The 21,190-nt window shown below is 45.7% G+C and overlaps 2 protein-coding genes across 2 annotated transcripts in view; both read right to left on the reverse strand.

The window, feature by feature from the left end:
- Window positions 1–21,190, reverse strand: part of LOC141106826 (uncharacterized) — a 559,651-nt gene that overhangs the window by 237,979 nt on the left and 300,482 nt on the right. The gene's annotated exons all lie outside the window — the stretch shown is intronic.
- On the reverse strand, window positions 9,002–10,422 carry LOC141104885 (uncharacterized). Its single transcript, XM_073594673.1, has one exon. The coding sequence runs from the start codon at window positions 10,386–10,388 to the stop codon at window positions 9,288–9,290; it is 1,101 nt and encodes a 366-aa protein (XP_073450774.1). The 5' UTR covers window positions 10,389–10,422; the 3' UTR covers window positions 9,002–9,287.

Consider the following 21,190-nt stretch of genomic DNA (forward strand, 5'->3'; position numbering starts at 1 on the left):
AGTAGGGAGAGAGCAGTTGCTGCACAGGGAGGTAGTAGGGAGAGAGCAGTTGCTGCACAGGGAGATAGTAGAGAGCAGTACGGAGATAGTAGGGGGAGAGCAGTTGCTGCACAGGGAGATAGTAGAGAGCAGTACAGAGATAGTAGGGGGAGAGCAGTTGCTGCACAGGGAGGTAGTAGGGAGAGAGCAGTTGCTGCACAGGGAGATAGCAGGGAGAGAGCAGTTGCTGCACAGGGAGATAGCAGGGAGAGAGCAGTTATTGCAGGACATAACGGTGGTAAGTCTTTACAAATTAGAGGCAGGGTACATCTACCGACCAATAAAGCCAGAGCACACACAGGAGGCCGATGACCGGTAGAATAAGTGACCAATTATCTCCAACTCCTTCAAGATTGTCTTGGGTCTAACGGGTCAAAAATGATGGAGAAAGTGAAATCAGCAGCTGTCTGCTCTGCCCACCCCCCTCCTTAGACGCTCACTGGAGTCCTGGGTTGTGGAGGGAATGGCCGGCTCAGGCTCTCAGTGGCTCAGTGCAGGGTTGTGGGAAGATAACGAACATATTGTCATGAACTTTCCTGGACCGGCTCTGTGATGTCAGCCTGCTGTCTGCTGAAAACGGGTCACGGAACGAACCACGCACCTGTGATCCACGGGAGAAGTTCAGCCAAACCAGCTTTTCCCCGTACTTCTCTTTTAGATAAACGTCTTCTAAGTATCTGATCTCCTCTAAGCCTTCATGAGAATAGTCCCCTATGACTCAACATAACCGGAATATTGGCCACTTCTAGGATCTTCCACTCCCGCAGGCTCCTCCTCTCTTTCTTTTTTTTTAGTAATTTTTGCTTGCAGAAATAAAAATCAACCCTCCCCCCACACAATTATGGCAACTCTTAAAATTGTGTGTCCCCATGAAAGGGTGACTAACTTCACTACCCAACACGGTGCCAAGACAACGCTGTAGAAGCTCCTGCAGGTCATCAGTTTAGAGAAAACTGGGAATAACGGCCCCCAGAATTATTCCTCTCACTGCAGGGGGTGTGACAATGACAACAACCCCCTATGTGATAATGTAGTAGAAATGACAGGTCCTCTTTAACCACGTCCCACCCACGTTATAGCCGAAAGACGTCTACAGTGCGGGCTTACTTTGCCGGGAGGGCGTCCATGGACATCCCCCCATGATCACTCTACTCACACAATCCTTCGGACTCAGCTGATCAAAGATGAAGGTAAAGGGCCAATCACAGCATCAAGGTTTCCACACTATATATGTATTTATCATCATCTGCTGGAGATAAAAGACGTCACAGTGACTATGGAGGAAGAGGACGGAACATGACGGGGGGGTTACTGGGTGTAAATAGAAAATAAGATCTTATTACCTCCTCAGCTGCCACTTTCAGTGACGTCTCCTCTCTACTTTGTACCTCACGAACTTCCTGTCTGTAGCTGACATCACTTCCTGTCTTCTATAGAGACTTCCTGTCTCTATGGTATAAGTGAAATAACCATCTTGTGGAGATCAGAGGAACTGCAGCCCGGAGAAACGTCTCGTAGTGTGAACACAGCCTTGTGCTGTGTGTGTATGTACTGTATATCCTTATAGAAGGGGTCATCTCCACTCCCACCAAGGGGGAAAGAAATATATTACTGCCTAGTCCAGCCTTTCTCAGCCAGGGTTCCTCCAAAGGTTTCTAGGGGTTCCTTGAACAATGAACAATTTCTGTCTTCCAGTAACTGACATCAATGATCTGTAGGGGGGGGCAGTCTCCTCACTGATGACAATGTAAGAATGTCCTTTTCCCACTGGCCACTGATATAAGAGAGTCCTTTTCCAATTGGTCACCAATGTAAGGGACCACTAATATACGGGGGTCCTTCTCCCATTGGTCACCAATGTAAGGGACCACTACACTGACCACTGAAATAAAGGGGTCCTTCTCCATTAGCCACCAATGTAAGGGGCCACTACACTGACCTGTAATATAAGAGGGTCCTTTTCCCATTGGTCACTGATGTAAGGGACCACTACACTGACCACTCATATAAGGAGGTTCTTCCCCATTAGTCATCAATGTAAGGGACCACTATACTGACCACTGATGTAAAGGAGTCCTTCTCCATTAGCCACCAATGTAAGGAACCACTACACTGACCACTCATGTAAGGGGGTTCTTCTCCCATTGGTCACCTGTGTAAGGGAATACTACACTGACCACTGATATACTAGAAAGCTCTCCATGTCTGTTTTTGCACCTAAAATCATCCACCATATGATGCAGATGCTGCCAATGGGCACGGAGGACTAAAAAATGTTTGAAATGCATCATTGAGGAGGTCCCATTCTCCACCGCTCCTCCTTTGACCAATGGAAGCCTCAAAACTAGCTTTTCCATGAGACTGTAACCTACCAGAGTCTGGAAAGGTGTTAGGTAAACTCCTCTTTGAGGTGTACTCAAGATATTTCACCCTGTGCTCCCTCTGTGAGGGCAGGATGAGTTCCGAGACTCTCCCCTTGTAACTGTGGTCAAGGAGGGTTGCCAAGCAACCTTGATGCCACGAATTCTCGGGTCTTTTCACTGGCTTTGAAGAATAAGGAAGCCCATGCACAGCAAGTTTGCGGAGCAATGAGAAGTAAAATCCTTGGGGTCACTGAGGATTACAGTATCTGGAACTGCCTCCTCCCAGCCACTTACTACTCCCAAGGGTGCTGGGGATTGAAAATCATCTCTTAAGGTTTGACGTATGTCTTCCACTGCTTCAATGCCTCCAAAATTCTCCTCCTCTTGTGTGTTCTGTGGCATCGCAAGAATGGTGTCTGCATAAAACAGGCCTTGAGAGGAAAGGAAGTTCTCCTCTTCCTCCCGCTGCTCTGCCTCAAGTGCCCTGTCCATAATACCATGCAGAATCTGCTCCAGCAGGAATATAAGAGGGATTGTTTCACTGATGCAAGCATTGACATGGCTCACCATCCTTGTCGCCTCCTCAAATGGTGACAGTACAGTGCATGCATCCTTTATCATCATCAGCTATTGGCGTTGGGGGAAAAAAAGCCAAGCTCCCCTGAGCCTGTCCTTGTGTCATACACAGGTACTCGTTGATGGCCTTCTGCTACGCTGCAGCATTGCCAACGTTGAGTTCCACCTGTGGGCATGTTACAAATCTTGCGGTTTACAGGCAGGTGGAATTCCCGCTGAATTTTAGCCAACTGAACACTGGCTGTGTATGACTGGCTAAAAAAGCTACAGACTCTTCTGCCAGTCTTACAAATTCTTGCACCACCAAATTGAGGACATGTGCCAGGCATGGTACATGTGTCAACATTCCCTGTCGAAGGACAGACAGGTTAGTGCCATTATCGCACACCACCATTCCTGGCTCAAGCTGGCATGGCGTGAACCACCTCTGGGCCTGCCCCCACAAAGCTGAAAGAATCTCTGCTCTGGTGTGGCTCCTGTCCCCTAGACACACCATCTGAAACACTCCCTGTCATTTTTTAGCCTGACTCGTTTTAGCCCCTTTGAACGCTTATGGGGTACTGGTGGTTCACAGGACAATTCAGCAGTGGAGGGTATAGAGGAGAAGGACGGGGTGGAGCTGACAGATCTCGCATCATCACCACCACCAGCTGTATGGAGATGTGGTGGAAAAACAAGCTCTAGCACTGAGCCCTGTCCTGCATCCTTTCTAGTTGCAAGCAGCGTTACCCAGTGTGCTGTGAACAAAATATATCATCCCTGACCATGCTTGCTGGACCACGAGTCAGTGAGGTGGACCTTGCTGCTTTCTCCCTTGCCCAACAATGGCAAAACATTGCCTTCCACGTGATGGTACAGATCTGGAGTGGCCTTACGTGAAAAGAAATAGCATCTGGTAATCTGCCATTGTAGTACAGCATCTTCTGCAAATTCACAGAAGGGGCAGAAGCCACCAGATAGAAAGGCAGGTGTTGTAAAGCCAGTGGACAAGCTGGAGTTTAGATGCTGGGCATGTGGGTGGCAGTGACTGTATTTTTTTTTGCACTGCAGCAGCTGGGGCAGAGACATTTGCCTGCATTACTCTAGCTGGTGGTGTGCTGCTAGCAGACATGTTGCAAGGACCTGTGACATCCTTCGCTATACCATCATCCTTGTCAGTAGAGGCTGCTGAGAGGTCATGAGATATAGCGGGGGTAGATATCAAAAGAAGGGTCCTAGTTCTGAAGTACCTAAAAAACAGGGTGACTCTGTAGGTACTTAATAAAAATTTGTGCCAACGTCCCCAACATTGTAATTGTGAACATATAAAGACTAAGAAATGGGACTTTAGGGGCACAACGGTATTAAACTACAAAAAGATAGGTATAGTTTTTGAAATTTTATTATCAAAGTACAAAAAACAGAAAATAAACATAAGAGTTTAAAAACAAGTCTGACTAGACATGGGACCTAATTATATACACCATATGGATCCTATCCTGCAAGCTCTCATAAGATCTCTTGTATCTATAAATATACAATCCAGACACTCATTCCAAACGGAAAAGAATAAACTTCCCCAAGCAAGAGGTGATGGAAGAATGTGGAGCTGTGATTGAAGGAATGCTGCAGGTCTGGTAGTCCAAGGTGCGGTGCTCTCTAATTGCTCAACATGTTTCACGTTAACAAAAAACGCTTCTTCAGGAGCTAGAGGTTCAATTATGTATGGTGATTGTGGATGCTACCAGTGAAACAGGTAATCGGTTGATCGCAAAACGACCAGGAGTAATTGTATCTGAATTGATTAAAAAAGACAGCGGTCGGAGCCAGGAACCTGCCAGGTGCATGTAACATCGGATAGTCGTGGGTAGGAGGAATAGCTTTTGTGAGCTATAATTCCAGGGGCAGATGAGAGGAGGTTTGGGGGTACACTGCTCAGTTAGACCAGTACCTTATCCATGAAAGGTCATGGATAAGGCACTGGTCACACTATATAGTCATATAGTGCTAAGCCCACATACTGCGACAAAGTACCCCCAATTAGTGGGTCCTACACTAGTAATAGAATGGAAGATCCTTTTTCTCAACCATGGGAGCCGAACTCCTCTATGTGGGAGAACTGAAGGGGATACATCCTAAACACTGGTGGCCACTAAATAGGAGGTAATGAGGAGGGGGAGGGGTGCTCCAGCCCAAAAAACCTGGTCAGGGCCTATTACAAGATACAAGAACATATTTGGGGGGCACACCACACAATGCGTTTAAATTCAAGATGGTGCTGCTATAAGACCTACAAACAATACAAAATATTTTACAGCGCACACATACAAGAATGACATTTCCTGCAGGGCTAGTTAAAAACACCTGAACATGTTCAAAAAAATATGGGGGTTTGGTCACACTATATGGTCATATAGTGCTAAGCCCACTTACTGCGACAAAGTACCCCGAATTAGTGGGTCCTACACTACTAATAGAATGGAAGATCCTTTGTCTCAACCATGGGAGCCGAACTCCTCTATGTGGGAGAACTGAAGGGGATACATCCTAAACACTGGTGACCACTAAATAGGAGGTAATGTAGTCTTTGTAGGCTCATGTTACTCCCTTCCTCTACCTCAGAACCAACAAAATCTTAATAAACTTCAATATCACCACAATACTGGTCTCTGTGATATGTAACGTCACATATAATACATATCACACAGAATGCAAGACATAAAAAAATGAAACTTTGCAGGGATGGTGGAAACCCCTCCTACAGATATTTGGCAGTGGACTGTGTCAGTAAAGCAGTGGACGGTGTCCACTGCTTATCAGTGCAGCATATCAGTGCCCATCACTGCAGCATATCAGTGCCCATCAGTGCAGCTTATCAGTCCTGTCTTGTCAGTGCAGCTTATCAGTGCCCATAAGTGCAGCCTCAGCAGTGCAGCTTATCTCTGCCTTATCCGTGCAGCCTCATAAGTGCCCACCAGTGCAGCTTCATCAGTGCCACCTATCAGTGCCCAAAAGTGCAGCCTTATCAGTGTCACCTCAGTGCAGCTTATCTGTGCCCATCAGTGCAGTCTCATCTGTGCCCATCAGTGCAGCTTCATCAGTGCCGATCAGTGCAGCCTTATCAGTGCTGCCTCATTGCAGCTTATCTCTTCCCATCAGTGAAACCTATCTGTGCCCATCAGTGCAGCCTATCTGTGCCTATAAGTGCAGTCTCATCTGTGCCCATCAGTGCAGCTTCATCAGTGCCCATCAGTGCAGCCTTATCAGTGCTGCCTCATTGCAGCTTATCTGTTCCCATCAGTGCAGCCTATCTGTGCCCATAAGTGGAGTCTCATCTGTGCCCATCAGTGCAGCCTATCTGTGCCCATAAGTGGAGTCTCATCTGTGCCCATCAGTGAAGCCTATCTGTGCCCATCAGTGCAGCCTATCTGTCCCCATAAGTGCAGTCTCATCTGTGCTCATCAGTGAAGCCTATCTGTGCCAATAAGTGTATTCTCATCTGTGTCCATCAGTGCAGCCTGTGCCCATCAGTGTCCATAAGTGCAGTCTCATCTGTGCCCATCGGTGAAACCTATTTGTGCCCATAAGTGCATTCTCATCTCTGCCCATCAGTGCAGCTTATCAATGTCCATCAGTGCAGTCTCATTTGTGCCCATCAGTGCAATCTCATCTGTGCCCATCAGTGAAGTCTCATTTGTGCCCATCAGTGCAGCTCATCAATGTCCATCAGTGCAGTCTCATCTGTGCCCATCAGTGCAGCTCATCAATGTCCATCAGTGCAGTCTCATCTGTGCCCATCAGTGCAGTCTCATTTGTGCCCATCAGTGCAGCCTCATTTGTGCCCATCAGTGCAGCAGGGACTGTTAGGAGACACCAGCCGTATGACAGAGCGGGGATCTCCCGCTGTGACAGATCTTGTATGTGAAAAGCCAGTCACTGTAAAGTCCTGCCTCCTGGACCGGCATTGGACCAGTGAGCTGTCCATCACAATGCCGGTCCAGGAGACAGGACTTTACATCAACCGGCATTTCACATACAAGATCTGCCACAGCAGAGAATCCCCGCTCTGTCATCCAGCTGGCCGGTGTCTCCTAACAGTCCCTACTGCACTGACTGATGACTGAATGACGGGCAGGCGGGAAGTGACTGGCGTGCTGGTAGGGAGCGGAGGAGGAGGACACCACCTCCATGGGCAGTACAGACCGGGGTGGGGGGGGGGGATCTGGGAGACCCGTCCACCCACTACAGCAAGTAGGGACAGAAGTACAAGTCCCTGCTTGCTGGAAAGAACTACAAATCGGCTGTCCCAAGACCAGTGGCTGAAAGTCCAGGAGGAATAGTAGCCACCGGTCAGGAAATCACAGGGGATTCAGGGTTTTATTTCATAATCATCAAGGCCATTACAGAGGAACTACTGAGCTTAGAGGAAGATGGACGGCCTAGTTGGTGAATGAAGGAGGTCGACAACAAGGACATGGAAAAAAGTTTTTGCCCCGGAGTTCTCCTTTAAGGTAATACTGTTGGTGTAAATGATCTGGTTCCTGGGCATGGCAGCTTCTACGCCCCTCCCCTGAGGATCTCCAAAGCCTCCTTGGCTTGTAGTGTAATGTGAAAAGGAGTTGAAATTGAGGCGCCAACACCAACGCCAAGACGTCCAGATACAACTTTATTATATTAAAAGGTCAGGGGTACAATTCAAAAAGTAGCCAACGCATTTCAAGTGTCTAATTAGAGTGATTAGGATTATTATTGTTGTTAGTACTATTATTATGCTATTTTTTTATTATTGTTTTTTATTTACTTATTTATTATTATTATTTTTATCTGTTTTACGATTGTACAGTCAGCTTGTATAACGTACGGTTCAATATATACACATACCAGTTTTAGGAGTTTTTATTTCTCATCATATCACCCACAAATCGTTTTAAACAATAGAGATAAATATTATTATTATATAACCTTTTGGGTTGTTTTCTCTCTTCAGCGCTCATATTCCCATTTTTTTCTGTAATTATTTTGACACTTTTATTACTACTGACCGTTTGGTTTTAATTATGACCCCAATGGAGGGGAAATTATAATGATATCAGATTGATATAAAAATCTTCTTATGTTCTTTCTAGCCCTGATGGAGGGGGGCTCTTAGACCCCTGAAACGTGTTGGCTACTTTTTAAAATTGTACCCCCGATCCTTTTATGGAACAAAGTTGTATCTGGACCTCTTAGTAGTGTTGTGGTGCTTCAATTTCAACTCTTTCTAGATCCCCATGTGATGAATTGCCAAACTCTGCTGTACATATTAGAACCCCCCCTGTAGCTGCAGCCTGGTAATAACATGCTAGGAGGTCTATTCATTGAGCTGCTCCATACTTCCCATCTTTATATAAACGTCTCCAGACATTTAGTGGTCTATTCATAAAAGGTTTGCATAGAAATTCACCTGGAGAAAGCCCATGTACATGTCTTCTGTGTGAATGGGGGAAAAAATGAATGTTATTAAGCTATTTGCTGAGCTGGTTGAATGCTTTCTAGTGATTTAAAATGGAAAAATACTGCTTTCAGCCACTAGATGGAGCTAATGCTAATGACACGTGCCGCCATCACTTTAATAAATAAAATACAACCAATATTTATCATGGCTGGACAAATGCTTATCACATGTACTCAATAATTAAAAAAAAAATAGATTTCTAAGTGTTTGTGAAATCTTCCACCACCAAATGTACTCAGCCAATGAGAGGTAATGACACCATTTTTATTTTAAAAGGCCTAGAGGACCGCCTTTTAAGTGGTGGGGTAAATGTGTTTCGTCCTGGAAGACGACTTGAGTAAAAACAGACCTCTTGCAAGAGAATAATAGACCTCTAAGTCTCCATACCACAAAATGTACTCAGCCAATGAGAGGTAATGACTCCATTCTTATTCTAAAAGGCCTAGAGGACCGCCTTTTAAGTGGTGGGGTTAACTTGTTTTGTCCTGGAAGACGACTTGAGAAAACAGACGTATTGCAAGAGTTTACACCACAAAATGCACTCAGCCAATGAGAGGTAATGACTCCATTTTTATTTTTCTCCTGCTATCAATGGCCAACACGGTACAACACTTCATCCATGTCTTTGGTGATCTCTGATCTCCTTATCAACTGTTTCTTACATGATGAAGATCAGCCATGGAGTATATCTGAGGTGTATATCAGGGTGTGCTTCTTCCCCACACGTCCAACAACATTCATATACAACACATTTCCCGCACTCACTAACACACCTCAAGGGTTGTGTGGGACCCCTGATGTACAGGAAGACAGGACTTCAGTGAGGAACAATTCCCTCATTCAGGACAGGAAAATGACTTCTTCGCCGTGTGAGATCTCTGATGTGTGGAAAGATGGGACTTCACTGAAAAACACTTCCCACACTCAGGACAGGAATACGGCTTCTCCCCAGTGTGGGATCTCTGATGTTCGTAAAGGGTGGACAATTGTGAAAAACATTTCCTGCACTCTGAGCAGGAATACGGCTTCTCCCCTGCGTGAGATCTCAGATGCTTGGAAAAATTGGACTTGTGTGAAAAACATTTCCCGCACTCAGGACAGCAATATGGCCGCTCTCCCGTGTGAGATCTCTGATGTGTGGTAAGATTTGAAAGCTGTACAAAACATTTTCCGCACTCAGGACAGCAATACGGCTTCTCCCCCGTGTGAGATCTCTGATGTGTTGCAAGATGGGATTTCTGAAAAAAACATTTCCCGCACTCAGGACAGGAGTACGGCTTCTCACCTGTGTGAGATCTTTTATGCTTCTCAAGATTGCCTTTAAAATTGAAATATTTTCCACACTCACCACAGGAAAACCTCTTATCTTTTTGAAGGATGGCACCGTCCCTCACAGTCTGAGGTTCCTCAGGATAAGAGGAATACGATGGTCCGACACCGTCCCTCACAGTCTGAGGTTCCTCAGGATAAGAGGAATACGATGGTCCGGCACCGTCCCGCACAGTCTGAGGTTCCTCAGGATAAGAGGAATACGATGGTCCGGCACCGTCCCTCACAGTCTGAGGTTCCTCAGGATAAGAGGAATACGATGGTCCGGCACCGTCCCTCACAATCTGAGGTTCCTCAGGATAAGAGGAATACGATGGTCCGGCACCGTCCTGCACAGTCTGAGGTTCCTCAGGATAAGAGGAATACGATGGTCCGGCACCGTCCCTCACAGTCTGAGGTTCCTCAGGATAAGAGGAATACGATGGTCCATCTACACTGTGTGGTGCCGGATGGACATTTGAGGTAGTCGGGTTTTCTCCTGGACTATACTGTGTGATGTCCTCATCTTCTACTTTACAGTCTGGAGACAAAGTGAGACAATCCTCTGAGGTTTTCCTCATCTCCCGTCCATCTACTAAAATAGAAATACAAAGATTATTACTAGACATGAGCTGATTGGTTCCCCTAAACCAGGACTCCGCCCACATCAGGCAGCTTTGTCTCTGAGGATCTTACAATTCCCCCCTCAAGGTAACTAGTAAATGGGTCCTCTGATCTCCTACCAGTTCATTTCTTTATTCATGGACCTTAGTCAGAGAGTGAGGAAACAACGAGAACTGTCTTTTATAGGAGTGACAGTGATGAGGGGATTATAGGACGGGTGATATATGATATAGCGGTTGGTATAAACAGCTCAATCTCAGTGGTTGCTCAGAATACAAAGCTAAGCAGGACAATAACTTCATAGCAAGATAAAGAAACCTTACAAGAAGACCTGAATAAAATAATGAGGTTGGCAACTACATGGTATATGAGGTTTAATGCTGAAAAATGTAAAGTGATGCACTTGGGGGCTAAAAATATAAACACAAATTACTCACTAGGGGGAGAACCTCTGGGGGAATCCAGGATGGAGAAGGATCTGGGGGTCCTAGTAGAAGACAGACTCAGCAATGCCAAGCTGGGGCTACCAAAGCCAGAAGACTACTAGCATGCATTAAAAAGGGAATTTACTCCAGAGATAAAATTATAATCCTGTTTTATAGAACTCTGGTCCGGCCGCATCTGGAGTATTCCGTCCAGTTCTGGTCGCCAGTCCTCAGAAGTGATGTGCTAGAACTGGAGAGAGTCCAGAGAAGGGCAACTAAAATAATAAAGTAGATTGATGGACCCCATTTATGAGGAACGACTACAAGCGTTAAGCGTCTCTTCTCCAGGGAGTATAAGTTTAAGAGATGATATGATAGCGATATACAAATATCTCATCGGTGATCCAGGTAGGTAGAAAACTATTCAGTCTCAGGGGGTGTAAGAAGACACGGGGGCCCACACAATGAGAGTTGAGGAAAAAGCGGTTTAACCTTAAGCTGTGTAGGGGTTTTTTTTCACTGTCAGGGCAGCAAGAATGTGGATCTCTCTTCCACAATCGGTGGGGTCAGCGGGCAGTATCGATCGATTTAAAAGACTCTTGGGACGTACATCTTAACCACTTCCGGACCGCCGCACACCGATATCCGTCCTAAGTTTGAAGAGGAACCCCGGTATCCTCTTTTTTTCGGCTGGCGGTCCGCTTTCCGATAAGAGTGGTCTCTGCGGCGGATTCGCCACGAGATCACTTTTATCGGCAGCGGGAGAGGGGCCCCCCCCTTCCTCCGCACTCGGGCGCCCTCTGCCGCTTACCGGAGCCGTCGGCAGCGGCGGAGGCAATCGGACGTTTTCCCTTACTTGACATGCAGTTGAGTGAGGGGAAGATGGCCCCCCACCCGTCTCTATACCATTGCAGGGCGGAAGCGACGTCAAAACTTTACTTCCACCCATAGCTCTTAAGAGGGCCATTTTTTTTTTTTAAATTAAAACATTTTTTATATTTTTTTATATTTTTTTTTTTTTATTGCATTTTAGTGTAAATATGAGATCTGAAGTCTTTTTGACCCCCCAGATCTCATATTAAAGAGGACCTGTCATGCTTTTTTCTATTATAAAGGGATGTTTACATTCCTTGTAATAGGAATAAAAAGTGACACCATTTTTGTTTTTTAAAAAACAGTGTAAAAATAAAAAAGGTAAAATAAATAAGAAAAAAACTAAAAAATTTTTTAAACGCGCCCCGTCCCGACGAGCTCGCGCGCAGAAGCGAATGCATACGTGAGCAGCGCCCGCATATGAAAACGGCGTTCAAACCACAGATGTGAGGTATCGCCGCGATCGGTAGAGCGAGAGCAATAATTCTAGCTCTAGACCTCCTCTGTAACTCTAAACATGCAACCTGTAGACATTTTTAAACGTCGCCTATGGTGATTTTTAAGGGTAAAAGTTTGTCGCCATTCCACGAGCGGGGCGCAATTTTGAAGCGTGACATGTTGGGTATCAATTTACTCGGCGTAACATTATCTTTCACAATATCAGAATTAAAGGAATTTTTTTATTAATGTATGTTGTCAGATGCCCCCCAGTGTCTGTTTTGCTGTAATACTCTCATGTGAGGGTATTCGTACATACAGACATCGGTGGAAGACCATTGGATGCGGAGACCTTCCCGTGGACACGGCAGATCTGGTTGCTCTTTTAAGGATGTTTGTTTATGCCTCAGCAAGGGACTGGCCACTCCATGGCGACCGCATTTAAACTCCTAAGTAAGCAGATCTGCGTACATGGGAACCATAGCATAACCATGCAAAATTATTGCCCTCTGGGCCATGATAGAGTACGGCTCATTGGTAGCAGTGGGAGTGTTTGGAACTATGTGCTCGCCGCATGGTTTTGCACACCACCATCTGCAGACGTTACTACTGTATTTCTATTTGAATATATGCATGTGTGTGTGATTGGTTCTTTTGAATGAATACAAGTGTCTGATTGGCTGATTCTGAAGCCAGCACGCTCTTTTCTTATCCACGTGTTTAGTATAAATAAAAGCAGCTTGGCCATTTTGTTCAGGATTATACTGAGCTCGAGGTGATACCAGCATCTGTTTGTGTTACTTGGAGAGATACACTAGCGCACTTTCCCGGCATTATATAAGAGAGAAATGATATGCTTAACCAGTTACCAACCGGCCCATAGCCAAATGACGGTTACAGGGCGGCTGGATAACTCTGGGAGAGCGTACTGTGACGTCCTCCCAGAATCCTGCTCTTGCGGGCCCCCTGGGGCGCGCACCCGAGAACATCCGTGACCACACATCACAGATCACGGTAAACGGCCGCTGATTGCGGCAAATGAGTAATCACATGTAAACAAACCGGGATCATGTCATGACGCCGGTTCCTCCCTCCCATCTGTGTAGCGATTGCAGTCACATCCAGCCGTTCATCCATGCTCAGCAATACCCGCCAATACTCTGCCAATACCCTGCAATACTCCGCAATACTCTGCAATACCCGCCAATACTCTGCAATACCCGCCAATACTCTGCAATACCCGCCAATACTCTGCAATACCCGCCAATCCTCTGCAATACCCGCCAATACCCGCCAATACTCTGCAATACCCGCCAATACCCGCCAATACTCTGCAATACCCGCCAATACTCTGCAATACCCGCCAATACTCTGCAATACCCGCCAATACCCGCCAATACTCTGCAATACCCGCCAATACTCTGCAATACCCGCCAATCCTCTGCAATACCCCGCAGTACTCTGCAATACCCGCCAATACTCTGCAATACCCGCCAATACTCTGCAATACCCGCCAATACTCTGCAATACCCTCCAATACTCCGCAATACTCTGCAATACCCGCTAATACTCTGCAATACCCGCCAATACTCTGCAATACCCGCCAATACCCGCCAATACCCGCCAATACTCTGCAATACTCTGCAATACTCTGCAATACCCGCCAATACTCTGCAATACCCTCCAATCCTCTGCAATACCCGCCAATACTCTGCAATACCCTGCCAATACCCCGCAATACCCCGCAATACCCGCCAATACTCTGCAATACCCCGTAATACCCGCAATACTCTGCAATACCCTGCCAATACTCTGCAATACCCGCCAATACTCTGCAATACTCTGCCAATGCTCTGCCAATACCCCGCAATACTCTGCCAATACCCTGCAATACCCGCCAACATTCTGCAAATACTCTACAATACCCCGCAATACTCTACAATACCCCGCAATACTCTACAATACCCCGCAATACTCTACAATACCCCGCAATACTCTACAATACCCCACAATACTCTACAATACCCCACAATACTCTACAATACCCCACAATACTCTACAATACCCCACAATACTCTGCAATACCCCCACAATACTCTACAATACCCCGCAATACTCTACAATACCCCGCAATACTCTACAATACCCCACAATACTCTACAATACCCCACAATACTCTGCAATACCCCGCAATACTCTACAATACCCCGCAATACTCTACAATACCCCGCAATACTCTACAATACCCCGCAATACTCTGCAATACCCTGCAATACTCTACAATACCCTGCAATACCCGCCAACATTCTGCCAATACTCTGCCAATACCCCGCAATACTCTACAATACCCTGCAATACTCTACAATACCCTGCAATACTCTACAATACCCCGCAATACTCGCCAATACTCTGCCAATACTCTGCAATAACCTCCAATACCCTGCCATACCCAGTCATTATCAGCCATACTCGCCCTCTGTATGTGGCCAGCCTGTGGAAGTCTCACACATGGGGTATCGCCGTACTCAGGAGGAGGAGGAGAATCTATTTTGGGGTGTCATTTTTGGTATGTACATGTTATGTGGTAGAAATATTGTATAAATGGACAACTTTGTGTTTAAAAAAAAAATGCGTTTTAACCACTTCCCGCCCACCGGCCGTCATACGACGTCCTTGACTTTGTGCGGGGATATCTGAATGATGGGTGCAGCTACAGGCATCATTCAGATATCAGCTTTTTCAGCAGGCGATTCCCTACACCATAAGAACGATCATAGAGGCTGTTCCACTGCTTGATCATTCTTATGGGAGGCGAGAGGGGACGTCCCCCCCTCCCGCCGCCCTCCGGTGCTTCTACCGACTCACCACTACGATCAAAGCCAGGAAAGTTTTATTTATTTATTTCAGGCTTCCCAGCCTAGAGGTGAGATGTGGGGTCTTATTGACCCCATATCTCACTGTAAAGAGGACCTGTCATGCCATATTCCTATTACAAGGGATGCTTACATTCCTTGTAATAGGAAAAAAAGTGATCAAAAAATAATTTAAATGGAAAAAAGTGCCAAACTAAAATAAATAAAGTAAAATGAACAATAAAAAAAAAAAAAATATGTTTTCCCCATGTCCCCGTGTGCTCGCATGCAGAAGCGAACGCATACATAAGTCCCGCCCACATATGAAAATGGTATTCAAATCACACATGTGAGGTATCACTGCGATTGGTAGAGCGAGAGCAATAATTTTGGCCCTAGACCTCCTCTGTAACTCAAAACATGTAACCAGTAAAAAAATTTAAAGCGTCACCTATGGAGATTTTTAAGTAGCGAAGTTTGGCGCCATTCCACAAGCGTGTGCAATTTTGAAGGGTGACATGTTGGGTATCTATTTACTCAGCGTAATTTCATCTTTCACAGTATGCAAAAACATTGGGCTAACTTTACTGTTTTGGTTTTTTTTAAAGCACAAAACTGTTTTTTTCCAAAAAAAAGCGTTCAAAAAATTGCTGCGCAAATACCGTGTGAGATAAAAAGTTGCAATGACCGCCATTGTATTCTCTAGGGTCTTTGCTGAAAAAAACATATATAATGTTTGGGGTTTCTATGTAATTTTCTAGCAAATAAATGATGATTTTTACATGTAGGAGAGAAATGTCAGAATTGGCCTGGGAGCTCCAGAACGCCTGAAGGTGCTCCCTGCATGTTGGGCCTCTGTATGTGGCCACGCTGTGTAAAAGTCTCACACATGTGGTATCGCCATACTCGGGAGTAATAGCAGAATGTGTTTTGGGGTGTAATTTGTGGTATGCATATACTGTGTGTGAGAAATAACCTGCTAATATGACAATTTTGTGCAAAAAAAAAAAATAAAAATCTTGATTGTGCAAAGAATTGTGGGAAAAAATGACAACTTCAAAAAACTCATCATGCATCTTTCTAAATACCTTGGAATGTCTTCTTTCCAAAAAGGGGTCATTTGGGGGGTATTTGTACTTTTCTGGCATGTTAGGGTCTCAAGAAATGAGATAGGCCGTCAGGACTTCAGGTGTGATCAATTTTCAGATATTGGCACCATAGCTAATACAGTTTTGGGTAGAGAGCAAACAGGAGGCATCCAAGTTCTTGTAGTAACATCTAGGTACAGAGAGGAGCCAGGAGATTGTTTTGAATAGTGGAGGATTTTCATGGTGTTTTTGTAGTTGTCGGACAAACATGTTTAGAAGGCTGGATATCGTGAGACCGGTCGGGCCGTGTATAATAATCGGAATTCCAGTGCGTGATTGTATTGGCATAAACGTGAGGAGTAGTACGCCAGCAGCCCTGCTCAGGTCGTGTACGATAATTGGGAAGCGGGGGGCCGGTTATAGTGATAAAGGCGCAAACAATAACCGCTCCGAAAGTAAAGCGCAGGGTTCTCTGGACGCCAAAAAAAAGCAATTTGAATCATCACGAGCAATGGGCCGTCCATGCACCCCAGTCAGACAGCTGCACAATCCATGAAATCTGAGTTTGGGGCTAAGGCCATTAGACTCCTTAAGATTGGCAGATATGGTCAGAGGATACAGTAAGGTGTATTCCTTTGGAGACCCCAGAATAAAAATACCTTGGAAGTAGTTCAGCTGTGGCTTCAGAAATCTGTGATGAGCGAGTTGATGGATGTATAGTACACGTTTATGTGTTTTAAAATTCTCAGGCCTGTTTTTGGACTTTGTGTGGCTGGTCCATGCGAGGTTTCGAGCTGCTCTCATGTTTTTCCCATTGTATTTTTTTCTATTGCTACAAGAGTGAAGGTAGCATTCCATCTGGTTGTTTTGGTTTTTTTTTTTTCAATTTTGTTTTGGGAACTATGAAATATGAAATATCACCCCCACATTTGTATCTAAATGCTTGTTAAGTCTCCTCTTACCCGGTGATGTGAGGGGCGGCTGATTGTCCATCATGACGTCCTTGTAGAGATCCTTGTGTCCTTCTAAATACTCCCACTCCTCCATGGAGAAATAGACAGTGACATCCTGACACCTTATAGGAACCTGACACACACAATGATACAGTCACCATCCAGACACATCCCTTGTCTGTTACTGGATAATGTCCCAGAATTCCCAGAATCCTCCTCACCTCTCCTGTCAGCAGCTCCATCATCTTCTTGGTGACTTCTAGAATCTTCTCCATGTTGTGTCTCTCAGGTTTTAGGGAGTCACATGGAGGCACTGTGATGGTCATATGATCACCTGACTTCACCAGAGGAAATCTCTGTATTGAGGAACCAATAGGAATATCATGTTAGAATCCCAGAATCCTCCTCACCTCTCCGGTCAGGTCTGTGTTTTATTAATAGAGATAAGAGTGATGTCATGTGACCTCCCAGAATCCTCCTCACCTCTCCGGTCAGGTCTGTGTTTTATTAATAGAGATAAGAGTGATGTCATGTGACCTCCCAGAATCCTCCTCACCTCTCCGGTCAGATCTGTGTTTTATTAATAGAGATAAGAGTGATGTCATGTGACCTCCCAGAATCCTCCTCACCTCTCCGGTCAGGTCTGTGTTTTATTATTAGAGATAAGAGTGATGTCATGTGACCTCCCAGAATCCTCCTCACCTCTCCGGTCAGGTCTGTGTTTTATTAATAGAGATAAGAGTGATGTCATGTGACCTCCCAGAATCCTCCTCACCTCTCCTGTCAGGTCTGTGTTTTATTAATAGAGATAAGAGTGATGTCATGTGACCTCCCAGAATCCTCCTCACCTCTCCGGTCAGGTCTGTGTTTTATTAATAGAGATAAGAGTGATGTCATGTGACCTCCCAGAATCCTCCTCACCTCTCCGGTCAGCAGGTAGATGATCTCCAGGGTGAGGTTTAGTATCTTCTCAGTCATGTGACTCCGGTCCTCCTCCATCCTCATTGATGTGATCATGTGATCTATGCGGGTTTCTCTGAAGATGGATAGTGGAGAATTATCTGGACTGTATTGGTTGTACAATGTTAGGATGGGGATATAAATGGTTGATAGGCCGGCTGCCCCCCCAGTGGGGATTAGAACATGTAGATCGGGTTACTTAGGAGTCTATAAAAAACATTTGCATAATCATCCAGAAAATTTACATTTACATGTTGCTGCACGGGGAGATAGTAGGGGGAGAGCAGTAGGGAGATAGTAGGGGGAGAGCAGTTGCTGAGGAACATAACAGAGGTAGGACTGCACAAACTAGAGGCAGGGTACATCTCCAACCAATTAAGTCACAGCACACAGAGGAGGTGATGCACTTCGGGTCACCTACTGTCCATAAGGACAATAAGGGACGCCTAGCAGCTGTAGCATATAGGTTGGTTTTATCTTCCAGAGGCGCAGAGTTTATTGCTTTATCATAACCAGATATGATATACTTTTACTCCCCTGAGCCCCCCACTTCCCCAGACTCCTCCAGGTTGTACGACCGGTCCACACAACCTCTTCTTCCCAATACCGGGCCCATAGCCCTTCATTGGACAGGAGGAGGGACAGTCCATTGCTGGAGTGTAAGAATGCTTTTCCTGGTTCCCTACACCCAAATTACCATATAGCCATTGGTGTGGGGTTGCCCCAGTTATGTTAAGGATTAAATACTCATGTAGGTTTTGGTAATTTTCCTTTCCCTGGAGATGGGCTTTAAAAAAATGTAAAAAAAATTCACACACATGGTAAAATCTGCATTTTTTTTTTGCTCTAAAGAAAGTTGCCCCTCCCCCCAAACACACAATTATCAACTTTTAACATTTTATGTCCCTATGAAACGGCGACTAACTTCACTACTCAACACGGTGCAAAGACAACACTGTAGAAGCTCCTACAGGTCATCAGTTTAGAGAAAACCGTGAATAACGGCCCCCAGAATTATTTCTCTCACTCCTATGTGCGTGACAATGGCTCTGAGCCTAGAAGTGATGAAATGCTCGTCTCTTCTGGGTTCATTCACCGGAGGGGAGATCCGAGAACTGATCACCCTCCACTCCATCCGCCATGCCGGTTAGGATTGCCACCTCATCCCTTTAATCCAGGACACATATGAATTACACGGGTTCTGATGCTAATTAAATGCAGATAAGGCAACAAGTGAGTCTAATTACCACCTTAATCAGCCACAGAACCCGTGTAATTCATATGTGTTCGGGTTTAAAGGGATGAGGTGGCAACTCTAATGCCGGTCCTTGGCCATGCAGGAGAGGGCAGAGGAGCCTGTGGTACACGGCGGGGGTAGTCAGGTGTAGGGGAGGGGTCGGGTGTGGAAGCGTAAGTTTCAGTACAACCCGAATCTGAATCTCATCCTTCGTTACAAGAGACTTCTAAGTTGAGAAGGTGACACGTCTCCAAAATAAAGAGAAGGTTCCGTCCCCGTAAGTGGGGGAATGTTCTGCCCCTGAAGGGGTTAATCTAGGTTTCCACATTATATATGTGAGTATCATCATCTGCTGGAGATAAAAGACGTCACAGTGACTATGGAGGAAGAGGACGGAACATGACGGGGGGGGGGTTACTGGGTGTAAATAGAAAATAAGATCTTATTACCTCCTCTGCTTCACTTCCAGCAATATCTCCTCTCTACTTCCTCCTGATTCACCTCTCATCCGGAACTTCCTATTTATATGTGACATCACTTCCTGTTTGTACCGGACATCACTTCCTGTCTGTACCTGACATCACTTCCTGTCTGTACCTGACATCACTTCCGGTCTTCCATAGAGATTTTCCGTCTGGGTGGAAGTGAGGAGATCCCCATCTTGTGGAACTCAGAGGAACTGCACCCCCGAGAAACATCTTGTAGTGTGAACACGACCTTGTACTGTATATTATTATTATACAGGATTTATATAGTGCCAAAAATCACTTTACAACATGAGGGCAGACAGTACACTTACAATGCAATTCAATACAGGAGGAATCAGAGGGCCCGGCTCCTAAGATCCTTGTAGCACACTCTCTGTCTCTGTAGGATGCTATATACATTTAGTTTAGTTTCTCTGTACTCAGAGGAGCAGTGGTTGATTGGTTTAGTCTGCTCAATGCTTCACAGTCGCTGATCTGATTAATTTCCCCTGCATTCTGCAGGATTCTTTATTCTCAGTGGAAGGAAGAATAGAAAGGCAGCCTGAATATTTATGGGGACCCAGCCCATCCCTGGGGTGGTGTGTTGAGTCAGTGGCTGGAGACACCATAAATAGTTGGAGGCCTGAAGTAGTAGGGGTGTGGGTCCTGGGTCCAGTCCTGCAAAAGGGTAACCCCCTGTCTAAGGGGCTTAGCCCCTCAGGGCAGGACGCTGGAGATGCTACTTGAAGGTCATTCGGGTCCCAGTTGAAGTCTAAGCTGGGGAGCTAATTTCCAAAGTCTGGGATTTTCTTATAGAGACTACCTGGTGGAAGTTGGGGGGGGGGGGAGTGTCTAGCTGTGTGTCTCCCTCACTCAAGAGTGCTGGGTGGATATCAGAAGGAGGCAACTGATGACTTGTGGCATTGTGAGTTCTGACCTCCATTCTGTGCCCTAGTGTCTTGTGCAGTCCTCAGTTCTACAAAGGCAAGCCCTCATAGGCATTTCCCAGCCAGTAGTGAACATGGAGGGAGCTCTCTGTCAGATCAGTCAATTCAGTTTCCTTTTGGGGTATCCTATGTGTCCCCCTCACCCAGCCATGTTTTCTTCAGTAATAAAAGTATAAAAGACACTCCCTGGAGCAATTGAGGGAAAGGAAATGCTGTGTGCCTGGCTGTGTGTGCATTGAGTTTGGAGAAAAGGACAGTCAAAGCCAGCGGCTCCTTTATAGGTGCGCTTCATCCTTATAGATGGGGTCATCTCCACTCCAACCAAGGGGGATAGAAATATATAAAAGCCTACATGAATCCCACTGATGATGATAAAAGAATGTCCTTCTCCCATTTGTCACCAATGTAAGGGACCACTACACTGACCACTGATATAAGGGGTCCTTCTCCCATTGGTCACCAATATAAGGGACCACTACACTGACCACTCATATAAGGGGGTTCTTCTTCCATTGGTCACCAATATAAGGGACCACTACACTGACCACTGATATAAGGGGGTTCTTC

This window comes from Aquarana catesbeiana, linkage group LG08 (genome assembly GCF_042186555.1).
Source record: "Aquarana catesbeiana isolate 2022-GZ linkage group LG08, ASM4218655v1, whole genome shotgun sequence".
Lineage (NCBI taxonomy): Eukaryota > Metazoa > Chordata > Amphibia > Anura > Ranidae > Aquarana > Aquarana catesbeiana.